At 41.3% G+C, this 21,938-nt stretch overlaps 1 protein-coding gene across 5 annotated transcripts in view; it reads right to left on the reverse strand.

The window, feature by feature from the left end:
* pcyt1ba (phosphate cytidylyltransferase 1B, choline a) overlaps positions 1 to 21,938 on the reverse strand; it is a 96,728-nt gene that overhangs the window by 26,218 nt on the left and 48,572 nt on the right. For all 5 annotated transcript variants that reach the window (XM_073045625.1, XM_073045624.1, XM_073045623.1 and 2 more), the window contains exons 2-4: positions 7,354 to 7,453; positions 2,280 to 2,396; positions 748 to 899 (exon numbers count right to left, since the gene is read on the reverse strand). In XM_073045625.1, coding sequence (XP_072901726.1) covers positions 748 to 899; positions 2,280 to 2,396; positions 7,354 to 7,453 — 369 coding nt within the window. The remainder of the gene's footprint in view (positions 1 to 747; positions 900 to 2,279; positions 2,397 to 7,353; positions 7,454 to 21,938) is intronic.

Here is a 21,938-nt window from a genome sequence, read left to right on the forward strand (position 1 = left end):
ACAACCTTGTTATTTTTACATCTTTTCAGAATCTCTCTACTGATCTGCTCAGCGGTGTCTCTGTTGTTATTGGCATGCCAATAGAATACTCCCAACAGAGTGATTACTTCTTCCTGTTTCTGACTTCACCAACACTGACCCAGTTGATGATCCCTCCAGAACATCTTCCCTTTCTGCAGCTGTAATACTATGCTGGTTAGCAATACCTACCCCCACCTCTCTCCCTGTCCCTTTTGAAAAGTCTAAACCCTAGATCATACAGCAGACAATAATGCCCTTGTGACTGCCAAGACTCTGTGATGGCTACAATCTCATAGTTCCATGTATTGATCCATGTTGTAAGTTCATCACCCTTGTTCCTAATATTTCTCGCATTAAAGTAGACAGATTTCAACAAATTTCACTGACTGCAATTACGTCCTAGTTACTGCCTTTCCTTCCCGACAGTCTCGCTACACATTGCGTTTACCTTTACACCAACTACTCCATCATCTGACCTGTCACTCGGGTTAATATCCCTCTGCAATGTTAGTTTAAAACCTTCCCAACAGCTCTAACAAATACGTCCACAAGGACATTGGCTCTCCTCAAGTTCAAGTGTAACCCTTCTCTTCTGTACAAGACAAGCCTTACCTAAGAGGAGATCCCAATGAAGAATCAAGGCCAAAAAGAAAGTTATTGAAAGCCAAAGTCTGCTCAAAGTACACTGGCACTTGCAGGAACAGAAAGGACAATACAGAGACGTACCTTGTGTTTTTCCAGAAACTCTTGGGACAGTGTCCACGGAGCATCCCTGATAACCTCATCAACATAGCGGCAGTGTCTCAGGGCATCATACCGCTCAATCTCATTCATGACAGTGAAACCTTTGTACTGATGTGTTAGATCATCACTGCATACTGAAACCAAACACACACAAGCAATTCTTTTGAATCCCTTGGAGATGTCACAATTGCTTCTGCCACATTGTTTAATAATTCTCACCATTCCAGTTTAATGCCAATATAACTGCAAGAAAAATGTTTCAAAGTATAAATACGTTAAAAATTCCACATAATAATTGCCTTCCAATTTAATGGCAACAACCTCACTATGCTAGTGTCATACAGTATTACTTCATACTTACTATCTTTGCTTACACTTCCGGACAAAGCAACGTGAGAGGATGTGTTGCTTGTATTTGGGAAGGGAAAACACAAAATCGAAACACTGGGGCTAATTTTCATGAAGTTTTCAGCAGTTGGTTTAAAAGTAATAACGTGAAGTGGATAAAAGAATGAGACTTGGAATGGACAGAAGGGTCAAAGAGGGAAACCACGCAAAATAAACAGTGAGACTGTTCAAAGTAGTAATCTGATTTCATGAACATTCCCTACAATCTTGCTTGTCTGTGTAAGACCAGTCACATTGAAAGTAGTCTTTATGTCTGCTGCTACGTGACTCTTGCTTTGCTTTCATGTCAGATGTTTTGGGTATAAGATTGATTGTGTGTGCTGTTATTTAACCATCACTTGCAATGAAAGATCTATAACTTTATCTTATCATCAAACTATTAATACACACGATGGTACTTTATCTTGTCATTAACAATAATGTATTCCTTAATACTTGCATCAAAGAAAAAATTGCTTGTTGCAAGAACATTTTGATAACTGAGCAATGGATCTGTAGGAGGATATGAACAGAACTGTCAACACTGAACAAATAATAGAAGTGACATTTGCGAAAAGAAGGAATGACACAGATTGCAGATCCATTTAAGAATTCAAAGCTACACTTATATTTCAGCGCAGCATCATTATGAGTGGCTGTATTTTTAAACCAAAATCTGAGTGACACTTGGCAAATATGAGTGTGTGAGCTGTTGGGTCCGGAGAGCAGCATGAGCACAAGATCAAAGATGTAGGGGGATTAATATGCAAAGCGGGCACATTTGTTAACAGTTTTAAACTAATGCACTATTCACACTGAAACACTGTCAGCACATAATGACGGAGGGATGGAGACTGTGCCAGAATTAGCAATGTTTCATTCAGGAAAAGCTATACCATTTGGCTAACGCCAAAAGGAACCAAAGGAGAGTTTGTGGAGCAGACTGTGTTGCCTTCCAACAAAAGCTAGTCTGTGAATGTGGGTTCTGTAGGTCCCAGAATGAAGAATAGTCATACAAGAGGGAGCGAGTTTTGAGCTTCTAAACCCCTGCTTGAGTACCTATGGATGGCACATTCATCAAATGATTTTCTCAATTAGTTTCAAGTGGATTGCCACTCAGTTCTTACCTCCCACAAGTAAGTACGTATTTGGGAAGAGGTTTTTAGCCTGCATGAGAGCTCGAGCATGACCTGAGTGAAAGAGATCGAATATTCCATCTGCATAAACTCTCACTGGTCTGTCGACTGTAAAAGGTTAAAGTAGCAGAGAATTAGAAAGTGATATACAACAACCAGCCACTAAACAACTTGCACTTTATAAACTACAAATACTATGTCGCAATATTTCGGGTGAAATTATTCGTTTTTTTAACTCCCCCCCCCCCCCCCCCCCCCAGTAGCTTTCTCTTTGCCAACACCTAAGAGACTGGTGAGGCTAAGTTGTAAATAGGCAGAGACCACACTTCCTTTCTGACAGGGGCATGGAATTGAATGCCGATGCTACAGGTTCAAAGGATCTAAAAATGCCACAAAGTTGGTGTGTCGATGTTATGCAGGCAGCACCTGCATTTTTCTGCTCCACCTCTGATCTTGATTGAAGCATGTGCGCAGTCAGTGCCAACCACGCTGTTGTTGAATATATCCATCAGCACAGTGTCTCAAAAGGTTACTTGCCAACCAGCATGTGATGCTGAACTTGAACCTCTTTAAGATTGCAGTTGCATGGTAGTTGCAAAACCTTGTAAGTTTTTTTTTCTTGGTGAGGAGTATTGGACCAAGGGAAAAGGGACATGAAAGAAAGCCTGGCATATTGGTTTTCCAAAGCTGGCTTTGGATAATTGGAGGATTTTGTGTATCTGTAGGGGGCAGGAGGCAATTCTGATGACAACAGCAAGAACAGATAACTGGGGACCAATGTCAAGACTCTAGTCAAAGCAGCACAATAATGATCTGAATGACTTATATCTGCTGTTGAACTCAGGGATATAGATTTTCACATGGCTAACTGCACCACTATACATTGCCCAATCCACCCTCACTCCCATCTACCACAAATCTGTAGTAATTAGGTCTCTCATCCTCTCCGCATATTAAATGGCTCTGTTCAGTGTCCTCCTCTTCATTTTCCTCTTTCTTAAGTGATAGGCAGTGGCTAGGGCTGTATCCATGTGATGATCCGTTTTAATAGCACAATGCATAGCACTACAAACATCAAGGCCCATCTTCAGGTAAGTGAATTACATCTAATTTTGTGCAAACCTACCGCCCACACTTTTCAAAATGGAATCAGGAATGAAGATGAGGAGCAACAGGTTTTTCAGAAACTTGGTCCTTCATCAGCTTGATGCTACAAAGTTCAATTATTGTTCTCTCTTCACCACAACACAGATTGACCAAACACTAATCTGGGATTTCCATGGATATACTGTACATCTGTCCAGCTGAGCCACCAGCAGCAGTGATGTTATTTTTATATTGTATATAGTTTAATAATTCTCTTGAATTCTGCTACAGCTGGAAGGCTCTTTGTAACGAAGACCAGATGAGAATTAGCTTTAAATGGACATTGTGATAAAGTGGTCTGACAACATTTACTTCGGCTGTTTTTCATCATTTGGCTCTTCATGTAATCCATTTCGCAGGAACAGCATTTTTTGTTTGTTTTTGAGGAGGTAATTTTTCACCTTCACCTCCTTGGCAGTAATACAATGGAATGTGTGGCTAGCCCATTTAGTACTACCCCATTGCAATTCTAATGAAAACAGTGGGTGAAGTTTCAATGGTGAAGAGAGGGGGAGCAGTACAACCTGCCCAGATGCCTCTTACATGGCTCCAGCACCTCCTCTAGGAGTTTATTTCAGATGCCAACTACTCTTTTTGTGCAATGTTTGCCTCTCAGATTCCTTTGAAACCTCCTCATTCTCACCTTAAACCTATGTCCTCCAGCTTTAGATATCCCTACCATGAGAAACAGACTCTATTCTTGCTTCTCAGAATTTCACATAGCTTTCTCATGTCACCTCTGGGCTTCCTTTGCTCAGAAGGGAAAACAGACCTAACCTATCTAATCTTGTAACTCAAGCCCTTCAATCTAGACAACATCCTTGTGAATCATTTCTGCATCCTCTCCAGCTTAATCACAACCTTCCTACAGGGTGCCTACCAGATTTGTACAAAACATTCTTAAGTGCAGGTTTAACCAACATTTTATACGATTGTAACATATTTCAACTCCTATACTCAGTGCCTAGACTGATGATAGCAAGTTGACAACACACCTCCTTCTCCACCCTATCTACCTGCATCACCACTTTCAAGGAATTATGTACTTGTACATCAAAGTCTCTGTTCGATATATGTCCGCAAGTTCCTGTCTCTTACTGTATATTCCCAGCCCTAGTTTAACTTCCCAAAATACATCATTTTGCACTTGTCAAATTAAATTCCATCAACTATTCCTTTGTCCACTTTCCCAGTTGATCTGTATCTCACTGTAACCTCAAAGAACCTTATTCACTAAACACTATGCTATCAACTTAAGTGTCATCTGCAAAATTAATAACCGTGCAACAAATATTTGGAAGGAAGGGAGGGAAGTAAAGGGAAGGAAGGAAGGGGGGAGGAAGGAAGAAAGGAAAGATCTACCCACAGCCTTTGCGTCCCCTTGCCGAAGCCTCAATGAGCCAAAGCCTGAACTCCCCACTCTAACACTGGCCCCCACATTGCCGCACCACTTAAACCTAACTTCTTTTTATTGAATCTTGCCAAGTGCCTAATTACACACACTCAAATGTCTGCCTGGGAACTGTGGGATGCAGAACATCCTGACTGCCCCCGCTCGCTTCTTTTGAAATCTCTCTCACATTACACAATTCAAATCTGTTTGGGAACTGTAGCATGCACAATGTCCCAACTGCCCCCGCTCACTTTTTTTTGACATCTGTCTCCCGCTATGTAATCCAACAATTCATCAGGAACTGTGGCAGACAGAACGCTTCAGTTGTTGTTTTTACAAGCTTCCCACTAATTTTTGCTGTAATGTATGCCCTCTCTTTTGGTTTTATGCTGTCTTTAAATTCCCATGTCAGGCATGTTTGCCTAAGCCTCCCTTTAGAATCCTACTTCATCTCTGGGATGTATCTATCTTCTGTCTTCTGAATTGCTCCCAGAAACATCAACTTTTGATATTCCTGTTAGTGTCCCCTTCCTATCAACATTGCCCAGCTCCTTCTCATGCCTCTGTCATTGCCTTTACTCTACTGTAATACTCATTCACCTGAGTTTAGCTTCTCACTCTTAAACTGCAAGGCGAATTCTATCACTGCTCCTTAAGGACTCCTTTACTTTAAACTCCCTGATCAATCTGGTTCATTACACAACACCCAATGCAGAACTGCCTTTTCCCTAGTGTGCTCAGTCTCAAGCTTCTTTAAAAAGCTTATTCTTAGGCATTCCATAAATTCCGTCTCTTGGAGCCAGCACCAACCTGATTCTCCCAATCTATCTACATATTGAAACTCCCCCATGACTATTGAAACATTGCAATGGAAGCATCAATACCCATGAACATTGAGCTGCCAGTCCTGTTGATCCCTCAGACTAATTTCTGTAATAGCTATAATATTATAGTCCCAGGCTAATCCATGCACTGAGTACCTCTGCCTTATCTGTGATGCTTCTGCTCCTGGGAGGCTAGGATACGATCTGCTGATTGCCAGAGCTAATGGTCTCAAGAGATACTTTATTAATCTCAAAGGAAATTATAGTGTCACAGTAGCATTGCAAGTGCACAGATATACAAATATTAGAAGAGAATTAAGAAAGAATAAAAGATAAGTTACCTCAAACAGTCTAACAGGTGGGAGTCAACATTTCCCCAGCTACAGGTTGACTCATTATTGACCCTAATGGCCGAGGGGAAGAATGACCTCATATGGAGCAGTGCAGTTGTCTCAGTGTATTACTAAAAGTGCTCCCCTGTTCAGCTAAGGTGGCATGCAGAGGGTGAGGAACATTGAGCAGAATTGCCAGGATTTTCTGTAGGGTCCCTAGTTCTACCACAGCCTCCAGTGTGTCCAGCTTGACTCCTATAACAGAGCCAGACTTTCTGATCAGTTCATTGAGCCTGTTGGCATCACCCATGTTGATGCCACTGCCCCAGCTCAGCATCACATAGAAGATTGTACTGGTGACTACAGATTGGTAGAAATGTGAAGGAGAGGCCTACATACTCCAAAGGACCACTGTCTCCTCAGGAAGTGGAGTCGACTCCGGCCCTTCTTGTACACAGCCTCTGAGTTGGTGCTCCACTCAAGTCTGTAATCCAGGTGCACCCCCAGGTACCTGTAGATCCTCAGCACATCCATATCCTTACCATCAATAGCACCAGAGAGCAGTGCAGGCTTAGTCTTCCTAAAGTCCATCACCATCTCCTTTGTCTTACTAATTACTTAAGAAACTATAGCTCTCATCAGATGAATTAGGATGAACCAACAAACAGCAGGTTCACTTATTTGGGAAATGAAAAGGGGGTTTGAAGTTTGATGGTATTGTCCAAGAGTGAAAATGCACCATGGTTATAGTAATTTATAGTCAAAGAAATCCTAAGTTGAGACTTTGATTAAAATACTTCCCTGATTGTAGGTATTGAGTCTTAAATGGTTCATATAAAGATGCACATGTGGTAGGTATTAAGAGTCTTAATTGGATAATATAGAGGTACACGTGCGGGAAAACTCGGCATTAACTACAGGGCAGAAAACCAGCTAAGTGACTATTACCCCACACTGTTGATGTGGTCTCAGCCTCATGGTCTGTTGCAAGAAAACACACATCTGCACTCTCAATGGCTAAGAAGAGCATGGCATCTTCACACTGTCTCTGGTGGAGGGCAAGGGTGAGGAGAAGAGTTTAAGGAGATGGTTGGTGGTCAAGATAAAGAATCAGAGATTATCTTTTCCCTCCAATATGGGAAGGTCATTAAGAGATTGGATGGTGCAGGGTAGTCAAGGTCTATGTTTTGTTTGGAGAATGTCACTAAAGACATGAAGACTGGACATGTACTTTACCTGTAGTGGTTTCCCTCTGCTCTTAATGGGTCAATAAAAACAGATTTAATTTCTCAAGTCCTACTTGTACCAGACACTGAATATGAAAAATGTGGATGTTTGTAATGGTAGCCATTAGGAAATCAAAGACTAACTTGGTGTTCCAAAGCGGGCCTGAGCAATAGTCAGCCTTTCATGAGGAGCTCTGCACTGGCAGCTTGTTTCATCGGCAAATGCAGCGGGTTCAGTTAACGTCTGGAGAGAAAAGGAGAAAATAAAGATTAGGACATACACTGAATGCCTTTACATGATTTACACCTGAGAGTTGTATAAACGTTGTACACCACTGAGTGATCTGTTTGTATTTTGCTGAACATCTTTGGTTAAGACCATCTGAGAATTAGGTCATTTGGCCCATTGCGTTCTGCTTCAACATTCAGTCATGGCTGATTTATTTATCCCTTTCAACCCCATTCTCCTGCCTTCTCCCTGTAGCCTTTGACGTCTCTATTAATTAAGAACCTATTAAACTCTACTTTAAATATACCAATGACTTGGCCTCCACAGCCGTCTATAGCAATGAATTCCAGAGAATCACCTCTTTCTGGCTAAATAAATTTCTCATCATTTCAGTTCTAAATGGATGCTCTTTTGATCTGAAGTTATTCCCTCTGGTTCTGGTTCTCCAACTGGAAACTTCCTCTCCGTGTCCACTCTACCTAGGCCTTTCAATATTCAAAAGGCTTCAATGAGATCTCCCCCCTTATCCTTCTAAGCACCTGTGTGCACAGACCCAGAGCCATCAAATGCTCTTCACATGGTAACCCTTTCATCCCTGAAACCATTCTTGTAAACCTCATCTTGACTGATTACAATGCCAGCCCATCCATCCTTAGATATGGGGCTCAAAATTGCTTACGTTACTCTATATGTGGCCTGACCGATGCCTTATAAAGCCTCAGCCTGAGATCCTTGCTTTTATATTCTAGTCCTCTTAAAATGAATGCCAGCATCACATTTGCCTTCCTCAGTACCTTCAGGGAATTATGCCCTAAGACTTCCAAGTTCCTTTGCATCTCCAATTTCTGAACTTGTTCCCCATTTAGAAAAGTCTACACCTTTATTCCTTCTATCAAAGTACAAAACTATTTTATATTCCATCTACCAATTCATCGTCCATTTGCCCATCCTGTCCAGGTTCTTTTGCAGACCCCCTGCTTCCTCAACATTATCCGCTCCTCCATCGATCTCTGTATCATCTACAAACTTGGCCACAAAGCCATCAATTCCATCATCCAGATCATTAACATATAACACGTAAGGTAGTGGACCCAACACCAACCTTCGGGGAATACCACCAGTCACCAACAACAACACTAGTCTGATGTCCACTCTTGCCTCTCTTGTACTCATTATATATCTGAAAAATCTCTTATATTACAGGCTTAAATCACAATATACACAAAATTATCTCCTTTATAGATCTAATCCAATGTTATATCAGGAGGAATTTGAGAACTCAATTTAAATTCAGCATATTTTACAAAAAAATATAAGATGAAATAGCATCAATAGCCATAAATTTTCATTAAATCGATATTCTTCTTATTAATTTAGTAATGTGCATTTTTATGAATCTTACTGGAACAGTTTTTCCAAATGATGCAAATTTATGCCGGGTGCTCTGGTCAAAATTCAAATGCTTTTTGCTCTTGAAAGGACATAAAGAGGATGTAGGCAAGAACTTCTGAACATAAGTGACTACTCAGTTTTTCCAGCCTTCACTGAGAACATAACTCCATCTTTCTCCCTTGGCTCTATTTCTGATGATGGACAGAATCACAGGAAGATTACGGTCTGGAAGGAGGGAATCCAGCCCTGCTACCTCTGCACAAGAGCATCCAGTTAGTTCTCATTCAACACCCTCCTACCAGATCCCTACTTTTATTTTTAAGTACTTTTCAGGAACATATTCAGCCCCCTTTTTAGAACTCCTCAAATATCCTGTCCTTCACCATACCTGGCTCTTTTGTCAATTGCCTTTGAACTTGAACCCCTGCAGACTCTCTACTCCTATGATTCTCAACTCTTTAAACAGATCCTTTCTCAACATCCTATGTTTGAGACAAAACAACCCATATACGATTATCAAACAAAATTATTTCTGTTCTGGAGGGCTTAGAGGTGCTTTATTTTTTGGAACAGCACAGCTCACAAACAGGCCCTTCTGCCCATGATATCTGTGCTGACCATTATGCTAAATTTAACCAATCCCATTTGATGACACACAATCTATATCCCTCCATTCTCTACAAGTGCACGTGCCTGTCTAAATGCGTATTAAATGTCACTATCGTATCTGCTTCCACCATCCACTGACAGCTCAATCCAGGCACCTAAAGCTCTCTGTGTAAAAGGAACTTCACTCACACACTAACTTTAGCCTTCCATCCTCTCAGTATCCATAGTCACACTGGACAGAAAGTTTCTTTCACTTAAGTATCTCCAATTTAATGCTCAGTCTCTTGCAATCAGAGAAATACAAACTCTTTGTCCTCCTAACTTCACCTTCAAAGCACTTGCATCACTGCTTTGTGTCTGGGCCAAAGCTGAAGTACATTGCCATTGCAAACATACACCATCATGTATTTGGGTATCTAATGTCAGACCATAACCTCATGAGGACGTCTGCAGTGCAAGGAAAAGGCCCAGCACTAAATTCAGAGAGAAAATCAATGAAAGCAGCTTTGCTAGCATCAGGACATTATATCCGAGTGAATGAAGCCACAGTGGATAGATTGCCTTTTTGCCAGCTTAAAAATAAATCACATGTTTACATTACTTTCAAAGGTATGAGTTTTTTTTAAAGTTATTTGATTTTGTAGGTGGGGGTGGAAATCTGTTCTATATTGCTGAATGAGAATGCACATTGAACTTCATTGCTGAAAAGCATCACAGCTTCATATGGCAACTGCTCTGCCCAAGCCGTCACCAATTTTATTAAAACAGTCGTGGACAAATGTGCCCCCACAATATCATTCAGAGTCTGCCCCAACCAGAAGCTCTGGATGAACCATGAGTTCTGCAGTCTGCTGAGGACCAGATCAGTGGCATTCAGGTCTGGCAACCAAGTAAAATACAAGAGGTCCAGGTACAACTTCCAGAAAACTATCCCACATGTGAAGTAGCAATTCTGAACCAAACTTGAGTCATTGGATGGCTGTGGCAGGGTTTGAATGCCATTACCTCTTACAATGTGAAACCAAGTGATATAGGTGACAACAAGGCTTCGCTCCTCAATGAGCTCAATATGCTCACATTGACCATCAAAACTTGGAGGAACTCCCACAGTCCTCACTGTGCTTTCAGTCTGAGACTGACGTGAGAGCATCCTTCAGAAGAGTGAACCAATGGAAAGCATCCGGCCCAGATGAGGTACCTGCTGAGTACTAAAGGCCCATGCTGATCAACTGGCTGGAGTGTTCACCAGCATCCTTAACCTCTTGCCACAGTAGTCTGAGGTACCCAACTGCTTCAAGCAGGCTTCAATCGTACCGGTGCCTAAGTAGAATATGATAACCTGCCTTAATGACTATTGTCCAATAGCACTTACATCCACTATGATTAAATGCTTTGAGAGGTTGGTGATGAAACATATCAACTCCTGCCTAAGAAGCAAGTTGGATCTACTCCATTTTGCCTACTGGCACAATGTTCCTCAGCAGATTTCATCTCATTGGGTCTTCACTCAACCCTAGATCATCTGGACAGCAAAGATGCATACATCAGAATGCTTTTTATCAAATACAGATTGGCATTCAGCACTATCATCCACTCAAAACTAATCAATAAGCTTCAAGACCTTGGCTTCAATACCTCCTTGTGCAATTGGATCCTTGATTTCCTCACTTGTAGACCTCAGTCAGTTTGGATTGGTAATGACATCTCCTCCATGATCTCCATCAGCACAGGTGCACCACAAGGCTGTGTGCCCTACTTGCTTTATACTTATGACTCTGTGGCTAAGCACAACTCCAATGCCTTATTTGTTTCCTGGCAATTTTCATTGTCATTGGCCAAATCAAAGGTGGTGACAAATCAGCATATAGGAGGGGGAAGGAAAATCTGGCTGAGTGCTGCCATAATAACTTCTCACTCAATGTCAGCAAAACCAAGAAGCTGATTATTGACTTCAGGAGGAGGAAACTGGAGGTCCATGAGCTAGTCCCCATTGGGGATTGGAGGTGGAGAGGGTCAGCAACTTTAAATTCCTCAGTGTTATAATTTCACAGGATTTGTCCTGGGCCTGGCACAGAAGCGCAATTACAAACAAAGCACGGCATCACCGCTACTTCCTTAGAAGTTTGCGAAGATTCAGCCTGCCATTTAAAACTTTTAAAGACTTTTATAGATGTGTGGTGGAGAGTTTATTGACTGCTGCATCATGGCCTGGTATGGAAACACCAATGCCCTTGAACTGAAAATCCTATAAAAAGTAATAGATACGGTCCAGTCCATCATGGGTAAAGCCCTTCTCACCAGTGGGCACATCTACATGGAGTACTATCACAGGAAAGCAGCATCCATTGTCAAGGACACCCACCACCCAGGCCATGTTCTCTTCTAGCTGTTGCTGTCAGCAAGAATGTACAGAATCCTGAGGACCTACACCACAGAGTTATTACCACTCATCCATCAGGCTCTTGAGCCGGAGGAGATAACTTCACTTGCACTGTCATTGAATTGTTCCCACAAACAATGGAGTCACTTTCAAGGACTCCTCATCTGATATTCTCGATACTTATTGCTTATTGATTTATTATTATTTTTCTGTTTTGTATTTGCACAGTTTGTTGTGCACATTGGTTGTTTGTCTGTCCTGTTGGGCTCAGTCTTTCATTGATTTTATAGGGTTTCTTGAATTTACTGTGCATGCCCACAAGAAAAAAAATCTCACGGTGGTGTATGGTGACATACATGTACGGTACTTTGATAATAACTTTACTTTGAACTTTGAGATGCATGAAGATGCACAGAGCTGTGGACATAACTCAGCATATCATGGAAACTTGCTCCCCTTCATGTCTACAATACTTGGTAAAGCAGGTAACATAATCAAAGAACCCTTCCATCCTGGGAATTCTCTTTTCTCCCCATTTCCGTTCGGGCAGAAGGTACAAATGCCTGACGGCACATACTACCAGGCTCAAGGACATCTTCTATACCGCTGTTTTAAAACTACTGAACAGCCCCCTAGTACAATAGGACGGACTTTTGACCTCACAACCTACCTTGTTATAGCCCTACGCATTAATTGTCTGCCTGCACTACACTTACTCTGTAATGGTAAAACTCTATTCTGCACTCTGTTCTTGTTTTCCGTTGTACTTCCTCATTGGAACAATGTGAATGAATCGCATACAAAATCAAGTTTTCATTGTACTGTACCTCAGAACATGTGACAATAATAAAGCAATAACTAATTTGTTTTTTTACCTCTGTTTATGTATTTGTCCTGTAAGACCACAAAATATGGGGTAGCAGTAGGCATTAAGCTCCTCAAACCTTTTCCATCACTCAGTACAATCATGGCTGATCCACTATTCCCCCCACTTTCCTGCCCTTTTCCTAAACCCTTTACTGATTAGAAATGCACTCAGTGGCTCCTTTATTCAGTACAGGAGGACACTGAGTATATGCTTATGGTCTTCTGCTTCAAATTTCATTGTGTTGTGTGTTCAGAGATGCTCTTCTGCACACAGCTGTTGTAAAACATGTTTATTTGTGTTACTGCTGACATCCTGTCAGCTTGAACTAGTCTGGCCATTCTCCTCTGACCTCTCTCATCAACAAGGCGTTTTTGCCCACAGCACTAACACTCTCTGGATGTTTTTTTTTTGTTTCTCGCAGCATTCTCTGTAAACTCCAGAAACTATTGTGCATGAAAATCCCAGGGGACCGCCAGTTTCTGAGATACTCGGATCACCCCATCTGGCACCAGCAAGTATTCCAAGGTCAAAGTCACTAAGATCACATTTCTTTCCCATCATGGTGTTTGGTCAGAACAACTGCACCCCTTGACCATGTTGGCATGCTTTTACGCAGTAAGTTGCTGCCACCTGATTGGCTGATTAGATATTGGCATTAACAAGCAGGTGCATATGGGTATCTAATAAAGTGGCCACTGAGTGTAAGTCTACACAACCTCAAATATACACAGTAACTCTACCCCATGGTGATCTTGAGCAAATTTCTACAGGAGAGCATTCTTATGGGTTGCATCTCTGCCTGGTATGGAGGCTTCAATGCACAGAACTGAGAGAAGCTGAAGAGAGTTGTAGACTCTCCCATCTCCATCATGGGCACAAGCCTCAACACCATCGAGGACACCTTCAGAAGTCGATGCCTCTAAGAGTCGGCAACCATCATTATCTACACTCACTATCTAGGATGTGCCCTCTTCTCAGTACTACCATCAGGAAGGGCCACACTCAATGTGTTAGGAACGTCATTAGGTTTCTGAATGGTCCATGAACACCATTTCACCATTCCTATTTTGCACTATGTATTTACTTATCATTGTAAGTTGTAGTAATTTTATATGTCTTGCACTGTACTGCGGCCACAAAACACATTTCATGACATGGAAACGGCAGTGATAATGAATCTGATTCTGATTCTATGGTAAAGTTCCAAAGATTCACTTCCTCATCTACGTCTTTACAAACTGCCCCTTATTCTGACATCTGCTCCTTTGGTTCTGGATTCTCCCAAACAAGGAAGCATCCTCTTAACATTTATCCTCTCTGACCCTTAAGAATCTTACATAATTCAATGATAATCATAAGGGAATACAGGATGGAACACAGCCCTTCAGTCCACCAAATCTATGCTGACCATCCATTACCTATTTACACTAATCCCAGATTAATCATTTTAAAATCCTCTGTCATTCTTCTAAACTAGCTTGGGTAAAGAATCAAGGATGTAATGGTGAGACTTTATAACGCACTGGTTGAAGCCTCACTTGGAGTATTGTGAGCAGTTTTGAGCAGGCTTAGAAAGGACATTCTGAAACTGAAGAGGGTTCAAAGGAGGTTCACAAAAATCATTCTCAAGCATTTGATGGCTCTGGGCCTGTATTCACTGGAATTCGGAAGCATGAGGAGACACTTTTTTGAAACCTATCGAATGATGAAAGGCCTTGATAGAATGGATGTAGAGAGGATATTTCCTATGCCGCGAGAGTCTAAGACCAGAGGACCCGGCCTCAGAATAGAGGGGCGTCCTTTTAGAATGGAGTGTAGGAGCAATTTCTTTAGGCATAGTGTGGTGAATCTGTGGAATTCTTTGCTACAGGCAGCTGTGGAGGCCAAGCCTTTATGTGTATTTAAGGCAGAGGTTGATAGATTCTTGATTGGTCATGGCATGAAGGAATACGATGAGAAGACAGGAGACCGGGCTGAGAGGAAAAATGGATCAGCCTTGATGAAATGGTGAAGCAGACTTGATGGGCCAAATGGCCTAATTCTGCTCCAGTATCTTATCGAATCCCAAAGTGGTTAACTTTTCCTCCATACCAAGAACCACCTCCACTGCCTCGAATGAAGTAGTGCCTTGTAAGTTGCAGTAGATATCCCTACTTCTATACTCAAACTGCTTCAAATACAGGTCTCCTTACTAAATGCCGTATGTACTTAATAGCTTCATGCATAAGGATTCCTGAATCCCTTTCCGCAGTCATACCCCATTTAAGTACTGTTCTTTAGCCCTTTCTTCCTCATTACACACCATTTACTAACTTTTTGTGCTCGCTTAATCTATAAATCTCCCTCTGTAAACTTGCTGAATTGTCTTCACAAATTGCTTTCTCACATTCTCTACAAAGGTGATTAGAACACATTTACTCCCTTCTTCCAAATCACCAATACAGACGCTGTCTTGTGGCCTCCATACTGATCCCCGTGCTGTCACTGCAGTCTCAAGATAAATCCTGCACCCCTACTCAGTGTTTCCTGCCTATTATCCAATCTTCCTATGCTTACACAATATCGTCAATATCGTAGGCGCTTGACTTAATCTTTTGTGAGTCAATTTGCTGAATGCCTTTCGGAAGTCCAAATAATATAAACCCACTGGTACCCTCTTTATTCACTCTGGTCGAAATTTCTCCCAAAAAAACTAGTAAATTTTCAAGCACAGTTTCCTTTTCATGAAGCCATAGTGTCTCTATGTGATTAGATCATGATTTTCCAATTGTGCTGCTACTACTTCCCTAGTAATTACAGATTGTTGTAATTTTTCTATTTAGTTTTCCAACAATAGATGCAAGACTAATCAGCCTATAGTTGCCTTTTTTTGAGTCGGGGGTGTTATGTTGGCAGTTTTCCAATCTTCTGGTATTTCTCCAGAATCTGAGCATTTTTCAAAGATTATAATTAATGCGTCCATTATCTCAGTAACCATATTATTTAGGATCCTAGACTTGTCAGCCTTTAACCCTTTTAGTTTGTTTAGTACTATTTCTCAATGGCGATGTCATTAAATTTCTCCCCAGCACGTCAGTATTAATGTCATGTGTTTACTTTAAAGACTGATACAAAATACCCACTTAATTTCTCTGCTATTCCTTTGCTTTAATAACTCCTTCCCCAACATTCTCTGTGTACCAACATTTATTTGGGCCTCTCGCTTTTTTAATTTTAAAAATCCTCTATTTTTTCTCTATCTTGTTAGCTTGCCCTCATAATTTATTTTCTCTTATATTTTTTGCCAGTATACTGGATTCCAAATTTCATCCAGTTTTCAGCTCCATTGCTAACTTTCACCTCATTACAGATTTTCTCTTTCAGTTTAATACTATCACCAGGGTTCCTGGCTAGCCATGTTGATTTTACCCTCAGGCCCCTCCAAAACACCCTCCCTCCCCCCAACCACCTCCCTTAGAATAGGATCTTTCCTTCTTATTGGGATATATTTTTGCTAAGTGTCATGAATTGATTTCTTAAATTTCTGCTATTGCTTGCTGGAATAACTTTCCTCCTTTCCCAATAATCTAGCTGCTCAGTTCATTTTAGCCAACTCGATCCTCATTCCAATGTAACTCCCTTTATTTAAATAGTTTCTGACTCAAGATTCTTGCACCAAAAATTGAATGTAAAATTCTATCAGGCTGTAATCACTATTTCTTTTTTACTTTGAGGTCATTATTAAACCTGCCTCATTTCCTCATTATGAGATCCAAGGTAGGTTGTTCCCTGCTTAGCACTCTATTTGACCTAAGAAACTCTCCCAGATCCTTTCTATATATTCATTCTTTGCACCTACCCTTCTAACTTGATTAATCCAATACACATGAAGGTTAAGATCTCTCACAATTATTGCACCACACTTTTTAACAAGTCTTTCCTGAGGGTCGTCACCTTGTCACGGTGGAGAGGATGTGAGTTCTCGAGATCCCTAGAATGATGCCGCCTGGAGTTTCACTCCTGGTAGGGACACCCAAGGAGGTAAGGACAAGAGGCAGGTTCTAGACAAAGAACAATCCAATCAAGACTTCAACACTGGAGCTAGTGGAAGATGACGACACACCACAATGTCAGTGAAGGTGAGAAAAGGCTGCGGCAATGAAGGGTCCCCAGTCACATTGACTCTGTTCCACTGGACCCCGACCCTGATCTGCCAGGGACCATGTGGTGGCAGCCCATACATCAGCCTCTCCACGTTAAAGAAAGTCCTACATAGATGTTCTTCATTAAGGGAATCCAGCCTAACATCTCTCCTTTTCACAAGCACAGATTCTTTGTTTAGTTATACCTTTTCCTGTGTGGCCTCTCTCCACACACTAGCCCTACAAGTGTCTCCTGCTTTTTACCAAACTTATTTCATCTCCTATTTACATCCATAAATTCCTCAATAGATGTCATCAATTGACTCCCAACTGTTGTTGGGAGAATTTCAGATGACAATGAGGAAGCATACAGGAGCATGATAGATTAGCTGGTTGAGTTCATTGCAGCAACAACCTTGCATTTAACCTCAGCAAGACTAAGGAATTGATTGTGGGCTTCATGAAGAGGAAGTTGTGAGAACACACACCATCAAAGGGTCATTAGTGGAAAGAGTGAACAGCTTCCTGGGCATCAGCATCTCAGAGGACCTATCCTGTGCAATCACAAAGAAGGTTATATTTCTCGATGAATTTGAGGAGATTTCATATTCACTAAAGACTCTAGCAAATTTCTACAGATGTACTGTGGGGAGCATTCTGACAGGTATCACCACCTGTTATGGAGTCTCCAATGCACAGGATTAAAAGGGGACTGTAGACTTTATCATGGGAACTAGCCTCCCAACAATCAAGGACATGTTCAAAATGTAGTGCCTCAGGAAGGTAACATCCATCATTAAGAAATCTCACCATCCAGCAAGTGGCCTTTTCTCATTATTACCACCAAGGAGAAGGTATAGGAACCTCAAGATCCACCCTGCTCACGGACTGTTTGTTGGTCCATCTCCAATCAGGAAGGAGACTACGTATCATCCACACCAGGACCACCAGATGAAAACCAGTTACTTTCCCCAAGCAACAAGGCAGATCAACACCTCCACCCCCGAACTTACCCCTTCACACTCCCCCCCCACTACTACTTTATCATTTTCCGTCAGAATCACCTTATGTACAAACACTCCTGTGCTTAGCTTCACTTTACAGACATACAATCAATCTATGTACATAAGCTATCTTACATATTTATATTTATTGTGTTCTTTAGTTATTATTGTAATTTTTATGCCAATGTGATTTTAGTGCTGCATCTGATCCAGAGTAACAATTATTTCATATTCCTTTAAATTAAACAGGAAATTACATTAACTAATCTTGAACCTTGAATCGATGTTTAGGAACAGCTTCTTCCCCTCCACTATCAGATTTCTCAATGGTCCATGAACTAATGAAAACTACATCACTATTCCTCTTTAGCTCTATTTATTACATTTTTATTGCAACTTTGTAGTAACATTTTTATGTATTGCTGCCAAAAAACAACAAACTTCACAATGTACTGCATGTCAGTGATAATAAAACAAATTCTCATTTTCCTTCCCATGTATCAAATATGCCTCAATATTGAGTTCCCGTCTGTACTGCCTTGCAAGTCATCAGATCTTAATCCACCTATACGAGGGGTGATTGATATGTTTGTGGCCTAAGGTAGAAGGAGTCAATTTTAGAAAACCTAGCATGTTTATTTTTCAACATAGACCCCTCCTACATTTACACACTTAGTCCAGTGGTCGTGAAGCGTACGGATCTTGGACCTCCAGAAAATGTCCACAGACGTGTGATTGATAATTTCGTGGCCTAAGGTAGAAGGAGATGAGTTATACAGCTCTCGTTACATGCACATGCAGATCAACTCTTTGAGTGATTATGCAGAAAGTTTGAAGTTAATAACTCATCTCCTTCTACCTTAGGCCATGAACTTATCAATCATCCCTGCTGTGGACACTTTCTGGAGGTCCAAGATCCGTATGCTCCATGACCACTGGACTAAGTGTGTGAATGTAAGAGAGGACTATGTTGAAAAATAAATGTGTTAGGTTTTCTAAAATTGACTCACAAGCCAAAAGACAAAGGAGCAGAAGTAGGCCATTTGGCCCATCGAGTCTGCTCCGCCACTCCACCATGAGCTAAACTATTCTCTCATCTAGTTCCAATTTCTGTTTTTTTCCCCATATCCCTTGATACCCTGACTAATTAGATACCTATCAATCTCCTCCTTAAATGCCCTCAATGATCGGGCCTCCACAGCTCCATGTGACAATGAATTCCATAAATCCACGACCCTCTGGCTAAAAAAATTTCTCCTGATCTGTTTTAAATGGGTACCCTCTAATTCTAAGACTGTGGCCTCTTGTCCTGGACTCACCCATCAAGGGAAACAGCCTTTCCACATCTACTCTGTCCAACCCTTTCAACATTAGAAATGTTTCTATGAGATCCCCTCTCATTTTCTATACTCTAATGAATACAGTCCAAGAGCCAACAAATGCTCCTCATATGTTAGCCCCTGCATTCCAGGAATCATCCTCGTAAATCTTCTCTGAACTCTCTCCAACATCAGTACATCCCTTCTAAGATAAGGGGCCCAAAACTGCACACAGTATTCCAAATGAGGTCTCACCAGTGTCTCATAGAGCCTCATCAACACCTCCTTACTCTTATACACTATTCCTCTTGAAATGAATGCGAACATAGCATTCGCCTTCCTTACTGCCAATCCAACCTGGTGGTTAACCTTTAGGGTATCCTGTACAAGGACCCCCAAGACCCTTTGCACTTCCGATTTTTGAATTTTCTCCCCATCTAAATAATAATCTGCCTGATTATTTCTTCTTCCAAAATGTACAACTGTACATTTCTCAACATTGTATCTTATCTGCCATTTCTTTGCCCATTCTCCTAAACTGACCAAGTCTCTCTGTAACCTTTCTGTTTCTTCAACACTTCCTGCCCCTCCACCTATCTTGGTGTCATCCGCAAACTTAGCCACAAAACCATTTAATCCATAATCTAAATCATCGATATACAGTGTAAAAGGAAGCGGCCCCAACACTGACCCCTGCGGAACACCACTAGTAACCGGCAACCAACCAAAATAAGATCCCTTTATTTCCACCCTTTGCTTTCTGCCTATCAGTCAATGCTCCACCCATTCCAATATCTTTCCTGTAATTCCATGGGATCTCATCTTATTAAGCAGCTTCTTATGCAGCACCTTATCGAAGGCCTTTTGAAAATCCAAATACACAACATCCACAGCCTCTCCCTTGTCAATCTTATTTGAGATTACGTCAAAACATTCCAATAGGTTGGTGAGGCAGGATCTTCTCTTCATGAAACCATGCTAGCTTGGGCCTATCTTGTCATACACCTCAAGGTATTTCATAATCTCGTCCTTGAGTATCGACTCCAATAACTTTCCAACTACTGATGTCAGACTAATAGGTCTGTAATTTTCTTTTTGCTGCCTCCCTCCTTTCTTAAACAGCAGAACTACATTTGTGACCTTCCAGTCCTCCGGAACCATGCCAGAGTCTATTGATTCCTGGAAGATCATTTCCAATACCTCCACAATCTCCAAAGCCACCTCCTTCAGAACCCGTGGGTGCACCTCATCTGGTCTGGGAGTCTTACCTCTCCTTAGTGCATTTAGCTTCCCAAGCACTTCCTCTCTAGTAAACTTGACTGTACCTAATTTTATTCCCTGAGACCTCTGGCTATCAGGTATGTTGCTAATGTCTTCCACTGTGAAGACTGATGCAAAATACTCATTTAGTTCCTCTGCCATCTCTTTGTTACCCATTATAATTTCTCCAGCATCATTTTCAATCAGTTCTATATATACCCGTGTCACTCTTTTACTCTTCATATATTTAAAAAAACTCTTAGTATCCTTTTTTATGTTAATTGCCAATTTCCTTTCATAATTCATCTTTCCTTTCCTAATGACTTTCTTAGTTTCCTTCTGTAAGTTTTTAAAAGTCGGCCAGTCCTCAGTTTTCCCACTAATTTTTGCTTCCTTGTATGCTGCCTCTTTTGCTTTTATTTTAGCCCTAACCGCTCTCGTCAGCCACATTTGTGCCATTTTTCCATTCATGATTTTCTTTTTTCTTGGAATATATTTTTCCTGCCCTTTCCTTATTTCTTGTAGGAATTTCATCCAATTCTGCTCTACTGTCCCTCCATCTAGCTTGCTTTTCCAATCAGCTTGGGCCAGCTCCTCTCTCATACCACTGTAATTTCCTTTGTTCCACTGAAATATTGATACACCTGATACCAGCTTCTCCTTTTCAAATTTGAAACTGAACTCGATCTTATTATGATCACTATTTCCAAGGGGTTCCATTACCTCTAGCTCCCTAATCGCCTCAGGTTCATTACACAGCACCCAATCCAAAACAGCCGACCCCCGGTGGACTTATGGACAAGCTGCTCCACAAAGCCATCCCGTAGGCGTTCTACAAACTCCCTCTCCTGAGATCCAGTGCCTTCCTGACTTTCCCAATCCACTTTCATATTAAAATCCCCCATAATTATCTTGACATTATCCTTCTGACAAGCACTTTCTATTTCCAGCTGTAACTTGTAGTCCACATCCCGGGTGCTGTTTGGAGGCCTGTATATAACTGCTATTAGTGTCTTTTTACCCTTGCCATTTCTTAACTCAACCCATAAGGATTCTACCTCTTCTGATCCTATGTCCCTTCTTTCTAGTGATTTGATATTGTTGTTTACCATCAGGGCCACGCCACCCACTTTACCTACCTTCCTATCTTTCCTATACACTGTGTATCCTTGGACATTCAGTTCCCAATCACATTCATCATTTAGCCATGACTCAGTGATGGCCACAATGTCATATCTTTTAACCTGTAGCTGTACAACAAGGTCATCGACTTTATTTTTAATATTGCGTGCATTTAAGTACAGTACATTCAGATCAGTATCTGTTACCGATTTTGCTATATTTCTATCGCACAGCAAATTACCCTGTCTATTCACCTGCCTGTCCTTCTTGCCATCTTTGCTGCACAGTATCTTTGACTTACTTCCATTTTCCTCTTCCTCGACCCTAACACCCTGGTTTCCTTCCCCTGGTCAACTTAGTTTAAACCCTCCCTAACAGCTATATTAAACAATCCTGCTAGGATATTAGTACCCTTTGAGTTCAGG

This window comes from Hemitrygon akajei, chromosome 5 (assembly GCF_048418815.1).
Source record: "Hemitrygon akajei chromosome 5, sHemAka1.3, whole genome shotgun sequence".
NCBI lineage: Eukaryota > Metazoa > Chordata > Chondrichthyes > Myliobatiformes > Dasyatidae > Hemitrygon > Hemitrygon akajei.